At 50.8% G+C, this 17,833-nt stretch overlaps 2 protein-coding genes across 2 annotated transcripts; both read left to right on the top strand.

Moving 5' to 3' along the window:
* Positions 1–638: 638 nt before the first annotated feature.
* On the top strand, positions 639–4,836 carry CSUI_002394 (zinc carboxypeptidase superfamily protein). The gene is made up of 3 exons (XM_068062596.1): positions 639–1,624; positions 2,023–2,649; positions 3,207–4,836. The coding sequence occupies exons 1-3, from the start codon at positions 1,280–1,282 to the stop codon at positions 4,206–4,208; spliced, it is 1,974 nt and encodes a 657-aa protein (XP_067925436.1). The 5' UTR covers positions 639–1,279; the 3' UTR covers positions 4,209–4,836.
* A 1,235-nt stretch (positions 4,837–6,071) lies between these two features.
* CSUI_002393 (plasma-membrane choline transporter) lies at positions 6,072–17,833 on the top strand. The gene is made up of 10 exons (XM_068062595.1): positions 6,072–8,471; positions 9,145–9,920; positions 10,348–10,575; positions 11,416–12,061; positions 12,700–12,906; positions 13,529–13,627; positions 14,350–14,425; positions 15,434–16,171; positions 16,703–16,831; positions 17,519–17,833. The coding sequence occupies exons 1-8, from the start codon at positions 7,766–7,768 to the stop codon at positions 15,588–15,590; spliced, it is 2,895 nt and encodes a 964-aa protein (XP_067925435.1). The 5' UTR covers positions 6,072–7,765; the 3' UTR covers positions 15,591–16,171; positions 16,703–16,831; positions 17,519–17,833.

The raw sequence follows: 17,833 nt of genomic DNA, 5'->3' as shown, positions 1-17,833 counted from the left end.
CGACTCGTCCGAACCGAGTTTCGAGATTCTCACACAATTGCTGGACAATAGAAACAAAAGCTATTAATCCATAAAGTTAAAGTAGAGAAATCTAAGTACTAAGAATTACTATTTCCTGATAATCTCCGCTGCCGGGCGGCGTCTCGCTCGTCGCCCGGTGCACTCTTGCCGACGACCGTAGACTAGGCAACACTTCGCCTGCCTCGCAGGTCCGGCGTCTTCCCGAGGCCGTAGCGCGTGCGATGGTCGCGGGCGTCACACTAAGAGTAGCAGCGAATACTACGCGATAGCGACGAGACTATTGCTCGTGCTAAATTGCTTCGCTGCTGCTACGGTAAAGGCGCGGCTTGCGGTCCCCGAGTGCGCACGGTCACTCTGACCGGCACACCAAGCTGCAGCCAGTACCGGATGCTTTCCAAAAATATGGAGAAGGAGATCTAGCACCTCGCTTTCGATGCAAACCGGCTCATGAGGCGGCACGCTGCGGCCCGTATAACGAGCCCAGCAGCTGCGAGGCTATACGGGGTTTCGCTCCTACCTGCAGCGGAGGTGAAGAAGTAAGAGCAGGCGAACTGGCTGACACACGTTTCCACAGAGAAAACAGCCAGTAGTTGTGTTCCTCTCTCCCAGGTCGCGCAGGCCCCTGCAACCGTCCGTACGACCCGCCACAGAAGCGTTTTAGCGGGCACGGCAGCGGCTTCCTCGATTGTGTCTGCGTAGGCAGACAATTCCCAGCCGGGGCCCTTCGTACCCAACAAGAAACTGCTCTCCTCCACCGCAGATGGCTTACACGGCAAGACCTCATCTTATCAGCCTAAACTGAAGTAGTTTCTTTTTTTTTCATTGCATTCGGCGATAAGTCGAATACAAGACAGCTCCCGCGTAAAGACACTTAGCGCCCGCCTTGACTCATCGCTAGCCCGGCAGTGAGAATTGGGACATGTTGGTCTGCAGTAATAGCTGCAGATCCGAACTGGCTCTCGTCTAGTACTAGGTTGTTGGCGATATTCTTTTCGAATTCATGGCTCTTCCGGATCCGCAAGTAAGCGTGAACCTGAGCGTTGTCGAGCTACGGGCCGGACACTCAATGCGACGCGTTTCTTCCTTGAAACGGACGGGTACTATGGCAGTTCGACAATTCCAGGTGTCTGTTTCGTAGTTCCTAGCTGCCGGGAGGGTTTCCGCCAAATCGTGAGCCCCGGTAGGTTTTAAAACGCGCTCGACTTCCACTTGTCTCCGCGGCGTCCGCTGTGCCCTCCAACCTAGCGCATGGGAAAACATGCGTCTCCGTTGTCTCAAACACCTCTCAGCATCTTTGGTCCCTTATCTCGTGTTTAGCTCTTGTTCGCTAACTGCGGTTTCCCTGGCTGTACGCGGGAATTCCTGCTGCGGTACTGATGGTCAGCCCGCCAGCCGCGTAGCGTCAGATAATGTTGACCCGGGGAGCATTGCGGTCTCTGAAGCAGTCGATCATGGCGGTTCTCATTCTTCCCTTGCAACCCCCAGTACCAACAGACTGCCTTCGGGATACCGCACGTACGCACAGATGAAGACGCTTCTCCGCGGCTTAGCTACCAAGTGCCCGGAGTTGCAGCTGCGTGAGGAGCGGAAGGGAAATCTCAAGGTAAGTTTATGACGATGTGGACGACTGTCAGTTCAGCCAAATGAGTAAGAGATGCTGTGTTTGCTTTATACATCCCGAGGACTACAGTTTTGTGTGCCAGGCCCCCATTGATGGTGTCGAAGTGGCCGCTGACGTGAGTGCCTGGATGTCTTTTGCTACCAGCCTTCGGGGTGGGTTTTTTCCTTTTTTTCTGTCTTAAAAGTTTTAGAGTGAGGCTCTGTCTCGGTGGGACAGAAACAAGCGCCGTGCAGTTACGTGTACCTTGCCACGGACACTTCACCGAGCAGCTAACACGGTTTCAAAGGAACCAAGGCAGGCGGTAGTTCTCTAGAGAAGCGGGCTGGGCTTCATTTTCTCTGTCAGGTGTGCCCCGTCTCCTCTTTGTTTTACTTGGATAGATTGATCTAGTGTCCTTGGCAAGGACCACCGGAGGGACCTACAACCATTCAGCTGTTGGAAAGGGCTCCCCTTCGACTGGAAGCCCTAGCCACTCACAGAAGCGCCAGCGCGTTTTCCTCCTCACAGGGGAACATCCGCGGGAGCTTATAGCTCCTGAGATCGCTCTCACGTTCGTGCAGCTTCTCTGCGGAGAAAATGTGCAACTCGACGGGGAACTGCATGAACAGTACCGGCACCTTCACATAGACATGAAGGATGGAGACGGGAAGGCAGGCAAAAGACCGTCATCTTCTTTTCGGAAAAGACATCCGTTATGGGTGGAAGCGGATGGATACGGAAGCCGTTCAAGCGCAACAGGAAGCACTGCTGAGGCTGGTGAACCAAAACCGTTCACTCAGAGCAGCAGAGCTGAAGGTGATGTTCGGTTGGGTACACGTGAAAGTGTTGTCTCCGGACTCAGTCAGGAAACCTCTCAAGAACAGCAAAGTGTTGTTCGACCGGGAGAAGCCAAGCAGGTGTTAGGGGAACATGCAACCTTGGCCAGTAGATTTCGTCGGTTGCTTGATGACGCAGAGTTTCAAATCGTGTTGAATGCAAACCCAGTATCGAGACAGAAGGTGGAACAGGTGAGGTGTCCCAGGTGGTAACGGGGAACTCGGATATGGAGCTAATGCATGGCGTGCTGACTTGCACTTCAGCTACACAGTTCTCGCGCGTGTCTCTCGCGGTCCCTGGAGGACACTGTGTAGAGTCGGGGAGATCATGTACGTCGCACAGTGCCGTTAAGTCAGGTCGAGTGCTACATCGGTGTCCATCTAGATTTTGGAGCTTTAATGGCTTTGCCCCTTCTTTACTGACCGTTTGAACTCGGGAGTGGTATGGGTAGGACGGTATCGACCAATAGAATTTTACACAGGCATCGACGTAATGGCAGGCTAGTGTCCGCTCCGTTTTCACGTGTTTTTCCGAGCTGATTTCAATCCCGGAGGCCGGGCGGTGTGGTTCCCGTTCAAGCATTTTGCGGCTGTTCCGTCTTGCAAGAAGAGCAAGCTTAACCGGTATCAAAAGAAAATAAGCATGAATCAGACACGGTGAGCTGGTTGCGCGCAGTCTGCGTGCAAACTGTCATCACCTGCAGATGTCTGGAAAATTGGTTTGGAGGACCTCTGTTTGCTGCGCACAGGGTGATTTCTGCCTCCGTACTACGCCTGGAGGCGTTGACATGAACCGGAACTGGGGAAGGTTTTGGGAACCGGATCCCCTGGGGTCAGAGAACGCTGCCAAGAGTAGCGTCTTTCCAGGCCCACATGCCTTCAGCGCAGAAGAGACACAACTGGCTAGAGACTTGATACTTGCTTTTGAACCGTCTATCTTCTTGACTCTTCATTCAGGCAGTTTAGGTGTCTATACACCGTATGGATACGGCGCGGTTCAGCCACGGAGTCGTAAGCAGGAGATGGAGGACATTGTCAATGTTGTGGGTAAAAAATACTGTCGGAATGTCGACGCGGCACCGATGGCTTGCTCCATTGGCGTTGCCGGCAAATTCTTCGCCGCTCATGGCAACTGCGTGGATTGGGTATACGACACGGTCAAACCAGCACCTATGGTGTTCCTTCTGGAAACGTACGATGGGCAGGCGTTCCAGAGATCGGGGAGCACCATTCAGCTTCCTTTCCAGGACGCGTCAGCGGCTTCATTCTCTGCCGAGCCGAAACAAACACGCATTTCCGGAGCAGACTTTTCAAGGTCGGGCGGAGCGCCAGGTGTTGAGGGGACGCCTGGAGAGTACGGAGGCGGAGTGGGCGCATTTTTGCGGCTACGCCAAGTCTCGGTCCCGATCAAACCACATAGTGGCGGTGTACCTTTTGGAGAGGCCGACAAAGGCGCTGAAATACAAGACAGTGTACATAGGGGGGCCGGAGACACCGCTGTAGGTAGTTCGTATGTTGCTTCCTCAGACATAAAGGAAGTGGGTGCTCAGTCGGGAAGGTGGGGCATGGAGTCGCCAGAAAGAGAATACCAGTGTTTTTTGAAGTTCAACCCTCACGAGCCTGGTACTCGAAAAAGGACAACATGGCTCTGGTCCGAGGCGCTCCTCGTGTTGGTTGAGGAGGCAGTGAGAAAAAGCGCACGGACGGGCACGGAAGCAAGCACGATTTCGAACCCATCAGCACGGAGTTGAGGTCGCTCAGGGTTGTCCATGTTTCTGTTTTCGGGGACGCGTGTGTCGGCATTCAGACCTACACTCCCTCCGTTACGATCAGGTATCCTGTGGCTTCAGGGGCTGTTGGAGCGAAGCAGCTTGTGGTCCGTGCCTCTGCTCCGTTCCGCGCCGCCACACGAATTGCTCTGACAATGCTCTCTGGACCACTTGCGGCCGTGCCTTTTCCGACCGCGTCGGCGCTAGGTCGAACCGTGCCGCTCGGAGGCGCTGTCGTAGTCGAGGTTACTCTTACAATCGTTGGGGCCAGTTCTTCACTGCCCGGCTGTCGGGGCTGTTTGTGTATTTCCCCTCGGCCGCTCGCGTGACTTGTTTTTCGGAATCGCACTCGAGTTTGCTTTTTGGGTCTCCCGTGGAACCTTGCAGATCACGACGGTGATCGACGCTATATTGGGTGCCTTCCGTGTATGGCCGCCGGAGCGTACGGCCTTCTGAGTGTTTTTTTCCCATAGTCCGGTTCGGGTTGGCCTGCTGCCAGACTCTCACCTGGAGCTTCTGCTCAGGGACGAATGTTGTTGAATGCACAGACGACATAGGAGGAGAAAAATGTTGGTCGTCCACATCTCTTCCGTTCAAACTCGCATCACCGCTGTACGGACGCGCGTACAGTGCGATGCAGAATCAAGGAATTGTAAGTGCGAGGTCTTCACACGTGACAGGGACCGTACGCCGCCGCTGGAACGTCTTCCACAACTCCTTGTCTCTGAAACGGAAGCCCGTCGCACGACACTTCCGTCGAGCCAGCGGGTCTAACACTGGCACGTGCTGGATCTTCTTGGCGGGCATGCTATTATTTAGAATTTCCGTCTCCGTCACCTCGGCTTCGCCGTCAGCGATTGCCGTGGGCCGTTTTGTCGCGCGAAGCTGTGTCACCTTGGCAGATGAATGTTAGGAGTTACTTGGCTCTCCCCTGCGCCTACAGACTGCGTACCCGTCCACAGAGACGGCGCTCGGTCGTCTAGTACCCGGTGGAGTATTTCACTGTTCGGTGGAGCCACCGAGGAGTATTGCGGATGCTGGTGCAGTAGGCCCCATACTTGAGAAGCTGGCCGTTGTAGCGGATAGCCAGTTGGTCTTGTTCGGTGGGTCTGCTCGAATACCGGAAGCTCACTCTTGGGCTGCTAATCATCCCAAGAGGGATACCTCTTGAGAAAGAAAACCCGGGCACACACGTCACTGATGGTCATCATGGGTGTCGGGTAAGGGAGCGCCCGTACGCGCTACATTCACTAACTGGCGACCGCGTTCCTTTGTGGGCTATTCCTCCCGGGCTTGGAAACATCTGCTTAAACGGGCCGGAAGGAATGTTCTGCCGAGGTTATTCTTGAACCTTTCGTCCAAATCTGAAGTTCCAAAATTGACGCGGCGTTGACAGGTGGACGAGCTGGTTCGCCTGCCCGACCAGCCGGTCGCCCTAGCTCGCTGTACACATCTGCCGCATCGCGGAAGGGTCGGTACACGGGCCGTGCATAATCAGTCTCCGCCCCCCTAATAGCGGCGCTAAGAGGAAATCCTTATTTATATATATATATGTTCTCCGGGGGCACATCAGGTGTGCTACAGAGCACACCTGGTGTGCCCCCGAGGAATATAAGTTCCTCCGCGAGAAATGTGTTTGTGAGTTACAGTGCGTGCACCCCGGTTAGTACTCCCTGGATCCGGGTGCTCGCGTAGCGGATGGAGCGCGGCAGGCTACGTAGTAGACCACTTAGCGGTAGTCCGTAGCACCGCTCATAGCCCGCTAGAAGGGGGAGACGGAAAGCGAGTCGCGACTCTCCCGGTGCGTCGTGTTAGATCACAGCGACGGACCTTGAAGGAAAGGGAGGAATAGTAAATTAGATCCTATGGGAGGAAATATGCCAGTACTGACCTTGAGAAGGCTAGGAGACTCTCCTTAGTAGCATGCTCGCAAGCGGCAGGAGATTGCTCGGGAACAGAGCTTCGCGGTTGTTTCCGAGCGTACCGGGCGGGGCGAAGCCCGGCCCTGCCTATCGTTCTGTGCTCTTCTCAGGTACCACGCGTGTGTCTGAACAGTGGTGCAAAAGCTCGTCTGTGTTACAACTTTGTTGCAAGGCGCACAACACACCCTCGGGGATTGTCCGTGGTTTACACCGTATCTGAAGGCGTCTTCGATTGGGGGGCTACTCGGCGAGGAACGATTTTCTAATCGCCCAGTACCCGAGGAAGCCTCGCCATTGTCTCTCAACCGTGGCCGAACTTCAGATATTGGAGTAGTCCGCGTTTTCCGCAAGTGTAGAGCACAGTTTGAAGGGAAGCCATATGCTAGTTATGCTGGGGAGGGGCTGCCCAGCAGATGCCTCTTCCGCTTGCAGCAGCCATCGACTATCTGACTTCACCATACATCGTGATATGAGCCCGGATATTGGCAGGGCTACCCAGCCACGGCCACTTCTGCCCGAGGAGACTGCGAAGAAACCAGGTTTTACAGCACTAGGCCTGCCTTTCCGAGAGCTTCGGCTCGAGCACCGGAGCATTCAGCTTGCCTTGTTGCAGCATCGAGACAGCGTCTCGTCAGAGCGTCGAACAACGAGACGGAGCCCGAGCCCTTATATTGATGCTAGTCAGCGGCCACCTAGACAAGGACAACTGTTTTCCTCTTTCCTGTTGAGGAAGAGCGTCGGAGAGATTTGTATCACAGCCCAGTCGGACAGGAGACTCTCTTTCTTCAGCGGTCCTGTATGACTGTATGCAGCGGCAGACGGAGACGAGCCCCTTCCACGGCTCACCTAACTCTGAAAGGACTTTTCTCAAGCTGTTCCTCCAGCTCTAGCTGGTTGCCGACGAGCAGGTCTTTTGAGCCGCGATGTTCCGCGTGCATGTGAACTGCAGTTTTCCAGTTAAGCACCGCGATACATTGGACACTTCCTGTCTGATACCGTGTGGAGTTTACTGACAGCTGATTTTACTCAACTTTCTCGTAGTAGCTTGTTCTGCGGGTACCGCAGACCGCATGTTTGTCGCTCAGTCTCCGCTGGTTGACTTTTTGCCACTTTTTCTTTCCTGCTGCGTCCTGGAAATCTGTTTACGCCATCGCGGCTCTCTTTTCCTCTCCAGGTGGATTGCACAGTTGCTGCCCGATGAATACTTGGACCGTGATCTCATCCTTTTTCCTCTTACGGTTCGTTTTTTACGCAGGGTCTCTGCTGCTTTCTTGAGCTTACAGTTTCCGTCTCTCTGTGCTCTTCGCTATTGCGCTAGCTGTTGCTAGCTATTCGTTCAGTTGACAACTGATCTTTTTTTCCGTTTGCTCGGGTTCCGCGGTCACACTGCTGAGCCTGCTCAGCGTTCGAGTTTCAGGGGGGGCTGGTCTTCGAGTCGACCCAAGGGTACAGGTGCAACTGCGGTTGGCTTCATCATTGTGACTCTGTGGCTTACCGGTTCAGCGTCCAATATCACTTGACAACTCTTCTCCCGTCCCGGCAGAAGGGATACAGGAGTATCTGGTGTCGTCATTTTTCCCGCTTGTTTGGATACAGTTTCGGTCGTTCTCCTGCCAGATGTCTTTTTTTCCGTACGCAGTCGTGTCGGCATCATCTGGGGGGGCTGATGATGAGTCTGCCGACCAGAGTTCGGCTTCCGATAACAGTATCCACGGAAACAGTTCTCAAGTTTTCTCTTCTCGTGTATCACCATCCTTCTCTTCCTCGTCTGTGCATCAGTCATGGGGATCATCTGGGATCCACAGCTCACTGACCAGTCGTCAGTATGCAGCAGGTGTCGACATTTCGGCGGACACGCCCGTACCTAGTCGTCATGCTGCTGCTGGTCCGGAGGGGAGCTGGAGCAAGCGACACGGTATAGACGGCGGAAAGTGGGAAGACGCTGCGGCGGGACTTTGTCCACCCAGTCTTCCAAGAGACGTACAGATTGTTGGTTCTAGTAGTGTAAGGAGTGTCTCCTCCTCGAATAGCGGACACGATGACCCCGGGAGCAGTTCGATGCTTTTCTATCCCAATACTGGAGCACCGTTTGGCAGCACACAATGTAGTTTCATCAGTGGTGCTAGTGATATGGACCTGTCCCGAAGAGAGGATGTCACAGACGAAGCTACGCAGGGGCGGGGAGGGCAGGGAGATCGGAGAATCGTGGGGAAAGGACAACTTCGCTCGCGGGGTCCGGCGACAGGGTACGACCCTGATGTGTATTTCTTGGCAGAAGACGAAGAAGATGGTGTTTTTACTGGGGACGACGGCATCAAGCATCGTAAGCCCAGTTCTTGTGTATACTGAGTTTTCTTCTTTCCTGCAATATGGCATGAATCTCTGCATACCGTGTTAGGGCTACCCTTTCTGTGTCGTCTGTAGGTACTCGATTAGGCAAGCAGAGAATGTACAAGGAGGTACAAGCAAGTCCAAAAAGACGAGATACAAGCAAACACTTCTGTGCAGTCGGGGTGTGCACACCGCGTACGTATCCAGGCGTTCATGCTTCTAGGTGTCTATCACCCACACACGCATTCTGAACGCCTCGTCCCTCCCAGTAAGTGTCTTGTATGGCTTCCTCCTCTTAGGACCGCAGGTCGAAGACCGCTATTTGTTGCATTCTCGTGTACCGGAAGCAGTTTGCTCGGGTGAAGAGGAGCCTTGCCCGTGCTAGGGGGCGAGTTTGGGAGTTACACCCGACTGGCTGTCTTCAGAACTAACTCTATATGTCGTCTCTTTCTTTTTTGTGCTCGCCTCCGTCAGGTTGTGTAGGCGTTTAGGACGTATGGTGTCCATTCTTGCGACTACATGAGGAGCGCGAGCGTGTGTATGGATACATTCTGTATGTGTCCAGTTTCAGTTCACAACAGTCTCGTCTATGTGCCCCAGATGATGTTTCCTCGGATCATTGTTTTTTTCTCTGTTTGTCCCCCTGCGTTTTCTCTTCGTTTCAGAGGGATACATGCGCTCTTCTCACGCGACTTCCCCTTTTCTTCCGGGAGCGTCCTCTGTGACGACCTCCTCCCCTATGCGCGTCCCGGCAAATGACCCGCCATTCGCCGCCTCGTCTTTGTCATCTTCTTCTCTGTACGTTTCCCTCACCCCTCCGGTTACTTCTTCCGCCACCTCGGCGTATTCTTCGTCGCGTTTTAGACAAACACATGACGGCTTTTCCGTCACAAATCCTCCCTCCGCTTCCTGGAATGAAGCTGCTACAGGGTCCGGGACCGCCACATTGGCAGCGATCGGGAGGGCTGGGGCGTCGAGGAGATCTCGGCTGCCTTCTGTCTCGTCGTCCGGGGCGTTCGCCGAGAAGGCGTCTGTTGCTCATGAAGGGCACTTCAGTGAATTCGATCCACATATCCCCCCGGCAGCACCTGCCTCAACATCCTCTGATGATCTTTCAGATTGGTACACAAGCTGGGAGCATCCGTTCTCAAAGCGAAGTCCACTGGATGTTAGTCGAGGCCCAGTACCGAATCGGAAGTGCACGGATCTCTTTTTTTTCTGTCTTTTCCTAGTAGCCTGGGTTGGTGTAGGGATTGCTCTAGTTGTTCGACTTCTTCCCGGGCCGTCGCCCATCATGAGACTTACTGCTGGCATTGACTGGAAAGGCCGTGTCTGTGGATATGACGAAGAAGTCCGTGATTACCCCTTTGTCTACTGGCCAGCGAAACAACAGCCTGCTACGCCTCTCGATGTTGAGCTGTCTGCTTGCAGCATCGTACCGGTAGGAGGAGAACTGCTCTTCACAGAAGAATGATTCTTTTCGAGACAAACGGAGACGCGGGGCAGCCTAAGTACGGTCTCCCTGTTAGAAAGAGATGTATGGCTGTAGACGTAGTTGCGAAGTTATATGTAGTACCTTTCAGCTGATAGAACTGTACATGATGCTCTACACCTACATTTACGACTGTCATGCTTGCACCTTCTGTCGTTGTCTTTCATCCTTCTCTTCGTCTGGTTCTTTTCCTTCGTTTGCTGAACACGTACGTAGACAGCGAAGAATATAGTGAGTGAGGTGGAGTTCCGGAGGGATGCCTGCTTGGCAGTCTTTCCGCTTTTTCTTGTTAGTCTTATATGTTGCCGTCAGTATGTCACTGTATAGTTGTGTGCCATGTACCACCTGCTTGTGTTGTTTTGTTGATCCTTATCAGGTATGCACAAAGAAGTGCCCTGTCTATTTCTCATCGGTTCGAGAAAAAGGAGCGTGTTCTCCTGATGCTGAGGCAGCAGGGTTATGTACATGGTATGGAGGCGCTCCTACGGCGTCGCTCTTACGCCGTTATTGTCTCTTTGTTACTCCTGACGGCAAGGCGAAAGACCATGGGTTACTCTCCTCGTGGATACGATGGATCGGGGACTTAGATCTTGTATGGATGCTCGTAAGTCTTCATTCCGTCTGGTTTTTAGTTTTGCAGACGTTATAGTATTCGTACAACGGTGATAGGCCAAGGAGGGACAAAGGTTTGGAGGCTTAGAGGCGTTTCAGATACGTTTGAGCTTGGTCCTTAGCGACGTAGATGCATGCATACTTGATTGAACTGGGGGGGGGGAAAGCACATACATATGCTTGTTCCGCAAGTGAGAGCCGCAGCAAGAAGACGCAGTGGGATAGGATCGCTGGTACACATAGTAGAATTGTTCATTGTGACGCAGCCTTGTTGGATAGAAAACCTGTTGAGTGAAGACGTCTGACGGGGTCGTAGGACTGATGTTATTTTAGGCATCCGGGAAGACTTCTCAGTTTTTCTGAACACATTCGTTTCCTTTCTGTACGCCTTTATACAAGGCTACACCATTGTATTCTAGGTGTTGTAGGGAGGGGAAAATGGAGACGGACAGCAGCTTTCAGAAGTATCTGCGGCAATCGCTCCGCTCTCTGCCAGCTAGGGAATGCCCCCCTGCGGTCAGATACGAAAAGCGCATCAGGCAGTATTGTGAATGTTTGTATGGACAACAAAGCTTTTTCGTGGAGGGAGTTTAGTCGACGAGGTTTGGTTTATGTTGTCAGATCGCTGCTCAGTCCCGCACACCGAGAAACCCTGCACTTGGCGGCTCGTATATCGTCCGTGTACGGAGGTCATTTAGATACCTTCATGTATGTACGCATGTATGTATGAATGAAATATGTATGTATGAATGAATATATACGTATGTATGAATGCATGTATGTATGGACATGTATGTATTAGTGTGTGGTTTTGTGTGCGGTTTGTGTTTAGGTGATCGTTGTCCCGGTGGCTGCATTGCTCCTGGGGTATTTTTTTATGTGGCTTCTTCAGAAAGCAGCTCATATGATGGTCGCAGGCATCGTTATGCTTCTTGAGCTTCTTCTCATAGGTTGCTCATACGAGTTTTATCGTGCCTATTCCTCTTCTAGTTCTAAGTCAAAACTCTCCTCCTTTCATACATCTTCCTTTGCTTCCCCGTCATCTTCCTCTTACGTTCACTTCGCAGATCCGTTACATCACTTAGATGTTGCTCTCGGACCCTATTCTTCTCGGGACAGCAGGTCGTCGTCAGATTTTTCTCGTCCCGCTTCGATTCCTTTTTCTCTAGGAGAGGGTGAAATACCTTCTGACGCAGCCTTCATAGCTGTGCCTCCTACCGTTGCTTTTTCGATGCTAGGCGCAACAGGAAGTTTGGCTTTAGGTATACTCTGTAGTCTGTGTGCAATATCTATCGCTGTGTGTGCCGTGATCTTCCGTCGTGAATTACAAATGTCGACTTCTGTCCTTACAGCAGCAGCTATGCTTCTCCAGCAGGCTCCTGTCAAGTTTCTTCTTCTTCTTCCCTTGGCTGCGGCCTCTGCCCTCGCCACCCACAGTGCTCTTCTTCTAACAGCTGTATCTCATATCCTGGCCCTAGGTGAGTTGCGACGGCTGTCCCCCCGTGAGGCTTTAATGTCCTGCATATCATCTGCTGTTTGGAAGACCAAGACGACCTTCGTGTATGTTTCATACATATATGAAGATGATACATATATACGTATGCATTAGTGTGCCTGCATCTGTGCCCTTCACTAGCTCTGTGCACATACAGCATACATACATATATGTTTGTGGAACGAGGCATGTATATAGATGGCTGTGTACTTGATGGACAGGTGAACAGGAACGTAGTTCATCTTCAGAGGTCGTCTGTGCAGAGGTTTTTTCTCATGCTAAGGTATCTCCCGGAGTAGAGGGTGTGTTGTGTAAGGAAACATCTGCCATGGGCTTTGTTGTGGTTCTTTAGGCGCTTCCTCCGGTTGTGCCCATACTACAATTTTGTATATAGATATGCATATATATGTACCTATCGTCTATACCACATCTGTGTGTGGTGGGTTCGGAGAGACTCATCTATATCTGTTCAAATGGTTCGCCTCGGAGTCCACCATCAAGACTCGATTGTTCATGTTTCTGTTCCGGTCTTTCATTTCTCCTCGTGCCACATTTATGTCTAGGAGATGATGTGATACATTCTGTTTTTGCGATAGGGAATGGTTTTTGACCTGCTTTCAGGCCCAATATCGACGTTACCTCTTTCAACATGCATTCCAGCGTTGAGTCCTTGGCTACGTCTACCCGTCATTCCCTGGTCGTCTACTGTTCTTCTTATCGCTCTTCTTTTCCTTGCCTTATGGACAGGGGGATTGCTCAATGCTCTTTGCCGTATGATCATTGCCTACTATTCTTCAGCCTGGTATTTCATGCCGAGACATATGCCAGGTATGGAACATCTGTCTCTCGGGGGGTGGAGGATGTGTTGGGTACTGGTGTGAAGCCAAAGGAAAAGGCGTGTATTGCTTCTGTTGACTTCTTCCATTTATTCACTCAGGACATTACGATAGATGCCCGTGGAGACAGCAGTTGTCGTTGGACTCTTGTCTTCTTATCTATTGTAGCCTACAAAGTTGTGTTCCAAGAGGTGTTAGGTCAAGTTCTGCTACGTGTGACAAACCTTAACGTGGTGGTTATTGTCGCTTACACGCCGACTATGCATTCGAGTTGTAGATCTGATTGTCCGTGTGCATACATGCGCGTTCTATGCTAGGGTTTCGGGCGCACGTGGTAAGGGGGGGGGGGTATCGTATCTGGCTCTCAACGGTATGTATGCGAGGCAGGAGTATGTAGACCTGGGTATGTCTTTGTTCAGTAAAGCATCATTGTCCCTGTGTATTTTCTTCTCTCAAGTTCCACGGACGACTAACAAAATCATGTTCCTCTTCCTCGTGTCTCCTCCTCCGTCGGGCGGTATGTTGATCTAGGGGCGGAATCTGTTCGCACCCCAGCACTATCGCCCGACAACGGAGACGGATGTTGACGTGTTACCTTTTCTTTTCTTCTTCAGACCGTAGAGAACTGTTGAAAATCAAAGCGGGTGAGGCAGCCAGGGTCGTTTTTTCGTACCATCTTGGATCCGCCGCACTTGGAGGTCTAATCCTATCGAGTGAGTCTCAATGGGTGCATCTCGAGTTTCACCGAACTGCTACACTGGATGAAGGGAAAGAGTTCATGAGAAGGATATGTCTGTCCTTTCATGTAGCCGGACTCTTTGTGTGGAGGTCTGTTACGTCCCTCTCACCGTCACGCTCCTTGCCTCTACGGGGCGTGTATTCTCATCTTCTTGGAACCAGATAGTGCGAGGACGAGAATGGTATAGATAGATACATAGATCCTACATCGAGCAGTGCTAGGATGACAATGGTCCAAACAGATAGATTTTGCTCCTAGTAGTGCTACGATGAAAGAGGGATACACAGGTAGCTAAATCCAAACCACACAGTCGTTTTTCTCTTTCTTCCTCCTCCTCCTCTTGTTGTTGTTCTTCTTCTTCGTTTTTCCTTTCAGCGCGTCATCATCTGCGTTCACGGGACTGTGCCACATCGTGTGTATCTCACGTAAACGTGTTCTCATTCACTTATGCAGTCATATGTCGAGAATCACTTGATAAATGTATGTATGCGTGCATACATCGCAAAGTGACTGTTCCTTCCGTTGACTTGTCCCGTCTGTGTAGAGAGACTATTATGTCTAATGGGTTTCCTCCTCTGCATCGTTTCCTGTACTTTCTCTCGTCCTGTAGTAGGTCGAACACACAGTTCTCAGTCATATCCGTTCAGGTTCTTTATCATCTGATTTGTGTCTTTGTTTTCCCTCTGTCCCTTCCAGCCGTGCAACTTCTTAAGTGTCTCCTTGGATGGGCGAAGTATCGCTCAGTACGGCGAAACCACTCCATCGCAAAACGGTAAATGGTTGCTTTCCATAGTAGCAAGTTCTTTTACCACACCACCTTGATGCAGTGAGAGGTATCATCGTTAGCAGTTCTGGAAAGGCTGGGTCACCCTGGCTTCATCCTGCACAACTTCTCTGTATTGTTTTCGTCGCTCAGAAAGAGTTCAGGGGGTTTTAAGGCGTTTATGTATATATGCCAGGTACCAGGGAAACAGGTCTGACGCTTCTTTGTCGTTTCCGTTTTTCCGAGCGAAATAGTTACTACGTCCATTTGTGAACTTCTTTGAGACGCTGACCACCGTTCGAGGAAGAAGGTGCCTAGGTCCTTTTGTTTTCTCTCTAGTATGGTATACTAGGGAATAACGTCGGTAAACAAAGTTTTGTTCACAGTAACTTTGACTGAACGTATGAACATCAAGTAGGTAAGAGCCTTACCACGTGAATACGGTGACTACTCACATTATGCATTAAATGAGGAGGCGGGTTGACCAGTGTTTGTTTGAGGGTTTTCCACTCGGTTCCTTCAGAGCGCTGAACTCTATCAGGTCTATCTGGGAGCAGTGCATGCAGTACCGGGGAGTAGTTGTCAGTCATCCTGACCATGCAGTACCATCAGTCAGGTCTTAAGGCATATCCTATTTTTCTACATTACATTATGTGAGCCTACTACTCAAGAAGACAGGATGCCTTCCAAAGAAGAGACGTCGGAGAGTTCACACTCAGTATATAGATAGGTGTACGCGAGAAATCGCCGTGTAGGTCGTTAGGGTATTGTATGATTCTGGTATAGTATAGCCAGTGACTCTCTTAGAAAGACTGAGAGTGCTTTCACGTCGTCGCATCTGCTCGGGGGGGTCCACGTGGACTTAGCTACTCTATGGTGTTTCACGATCATGCTGCATATATATATATATATATATATATTCTTCGAGAAGTAAACGAATGCGTGTTGGGTCCGGTATACAGGGGTTTGAGATACCAGCAATTTACGTCGGTTTCGTCTGATTTGTTGTTTGTTCAGGGTCTTCTTCCGGCTTTGCAACTGCATCGCATGTCTTTACACTCCAGTGAAATACATCACCCCCACCGCCTTTGTGTTTGTTGCACTTCTAGGGCAGCCTCTTCTTCAGGCTTCCTGTACAGCCGTTGCGACCCTCACACGGTATGGATATGAATAACCCTATGGTCCGTTTTCCAAGCTGTACGTCTGTTCTTGTATGTGTGTTTGGTAGGCGGCACGCATCTGTATTGATTTACGAGCATGAAGAGGCAGAGGTGTGCTGTCCCCGTACTCCATACGTATTCATAGCTCCGATATAATTCTCGAGTGTTCCTAGTTGCTGTCCGCTGTTTCAATCTTGAGAAGAGAAATGTACAGCTCCTTCAAGTTCTTGCAGGCGCGTGTGTCTTTTCTTCTTTCTGTGCGAGATCACAGGGCTCTTTTTCACCTGGGGCATTTGTTGTCACCGTCTCTGAACGTTGTTTGCTTTTCTTCTAACGTACCAGTGACACTCTTCGATCTTCAATCCCGCATCATGGCTATAGAGTACTCCTTTGTAGGCACTCCGCATACAAACTTGAGGGCGCTCGAGAGGAGAAATGCCTGACTGCGGTGGGGGTCTTGTCTTTTGTTTCTTTCCGTCTTAACAGAAACCCCGTAGCTACGGCGTTTGTATGGCAAGTTGGATGGCTGCTTCAGACGGTTGGGCAGCTGTCGATCTCAATTTTCATTGCCTGGTGTACGTACACTTTTCTGCCGGTGAGTGGTACAGAAAGTGCTAATGAGGAGGATCGAGTTTTCTCCTTGTCCCCGACACTGCTACACGCTCACATATCACCTGACGTGCTTGGCACAAAGAAATTGCTAAGAGCGCTTGGTCACCACGTTGGACGTGATATATGTACATGTATTGTCTGTAGATATCCTTACCGGAAGTTTGTACTTCGGTATCGATATGAATCTAAAAGTATATCTATATCTATATATATATGTATATGTTGCGATACAGTCATGGAGTGTATACTGATACATGTAAAATGAAAGATCTGTCATTGTCTCGCTGTTTCTCTTCGCAGTTCAGTTGTCGGTAGTAGGCTAGTACCGGCTTTACTCCGTGTCAGTAGTGTTTCGAGTAGGAAAAGCCTCTGTAGTGCGGTTGTTCTCCCTTGTACTCGTCATCTCCTTTGTATGGAGTGAATGGCGTCAGTCAAGGGTTGTTCTTGTATCCGAAGTGTATATATGTGCATGTGTATGCAAAACCCCTTCGTTGTATTTTCATGGTTTGTACAGATGATTCCTAGCCTATCGGGACAGCTATCATCCCTGGCGGCTCCGGTCATCTTTTCATTTGTCGTCTCACTCTACGTCGCAAACGTAGCTATGCAAATCTTTGGGTATGCGGCAGACACAATTCTTCAGGTGAGGACCGTTAGCGTGTTGTAGGGGAATAGGAATGGAAGGGCCGTTGGAGATGAGAGGAGTGCTTCCTCGAGATTGTGAAGAAAAGCAAGTAAAGTAGCCAGCTCTCTGGATGCTCAGGGTCCATGGTTTCGTCGTGTTCTTTCTCGGTGTATAGCGTTTGACGTGTTCTTTGTTCAGCCGGGTCCCCTACAAAAGAGAGGGTCTTAAGCAGTACCATCCTCAGTTAGCTTGCAGGACCACACTGTACGCGAGGTGGGTGGTATTCCGTACCGACGTATTCAAATACATCAACATTCTCTTTTGACATGTGTAAACATGAGGGTTACAACAGTGAGAAGAGAGATACAGATGATCCTTTCCTTTCAACTCTTTCTCATTCTCCTTTGTCGGAGTGGCGAGGTGAAGGCTCGACTCGGTGATTCCTGGCTGTAAGGATGGGGAGCTTCTTCCGCGAGATCTCTACTGACTTTAGAAGACATACACCTCGGTGGCATGATGTGCTTACGTGTCGTGTAGCGTTGCGATTTCTTTTCTTTCTTTCTTTCGAGCGTTAGTGCACTGGATGCCTTTGTTTCTCTGTGTTTGTGTCAAGTTAGTGTATTGGATGTCTTCCTGTCTGTGGTAAGCTAGACGGGTTGTCGAGGTTATGCACGTGTGATCGGCTCCTCCGTCTTTTCTATGCAGGCCTTTTTAGCTGATCGAGAGATGTCTCTACAAGATGGGAAATTTACTGCCGAGCACGCACCCCCTCCTTTGCGTGTTCTCGATCGGTATATGTTACGTCACCGGCGACCATCAAGAAGCTGAGGAGAGAAAATCTTTTCAAGGCGTGCAGACCCGTGGTTTCTTCTTATTGAGTTTTGATGTATTATTTTTTGTGTCGTTCCAAATCGTGCCTTTTTCGATGAACGACCTCTACACGGAAGAGATGAATTGAGTTTAGTTTTCAACATTTTCTTCTGCTTTTTCCACAACTTCCTGCTTGCTGCCTTAGGAGGG

The sequence above is a fragment of the Cystoisospora suis genome (genome assembly GCF_002600585.1).
Source record: "Cystoisospora suis strain Wien I chromosome Unknown contig_1016, whole genome shotgun sequence".
Taxonomy (NCBI): domain Eukaryota; phylum Apicomplexa; class Conoidasida; order Eucoccidiorida; family Sarcocystidae; genus Cystoisospora; species Cystoisospora suis.
This window is presented reverse-complemented; position numbering and strand designations above follow the sequence as displayed.

Bases quoted from the DNA above. Each gene is read 5' to 3' on its own strand.
- CSUI_002394 (XM_068062596.1), top strand. From the start codon at position 1,280: ATGCGTCTCCGTTGTCTCAAACACCTCTCAGCATCTTTGGTCCCTTAT. The intron at 1,625-2,022 runs GTAAGTTTATGA...TTACTTGGATAG, and splicing joins AGCGGAAGGGAAATCTCAAG to ATTGATCTAGTGTCCTTGGC. The intron at 2,650-3,206 runs GTGAGGTGTCCC...TGCTGCGCACAG, and splicing joins CGAGACAGAAGGTGGAACAG to GGTGATTTCTGCCTCCGTAC.
- CSUI_002393 (XM_068062595.1), top strand. From the start codon at position 7,766: ATGTCTTTTTTTCCGTACGCAGTCGTGTCGGCATCATCTGGGGGGGCT. The intron at 12,062-12,699 runs GTGAGTTGCGAC...ACCTGCTTTCAG, and splicing joins ATCTCATATCCTGGCCCTAG to GCCCAATATCGACGTTACCT. The intron at 12,907-13,528 runs GTATGGAACATC...TTTCTTCTTCAG, and splicing joins CATGCCGAGACATATGCCAG to ACCGTAGAGAACTGTTGAAA.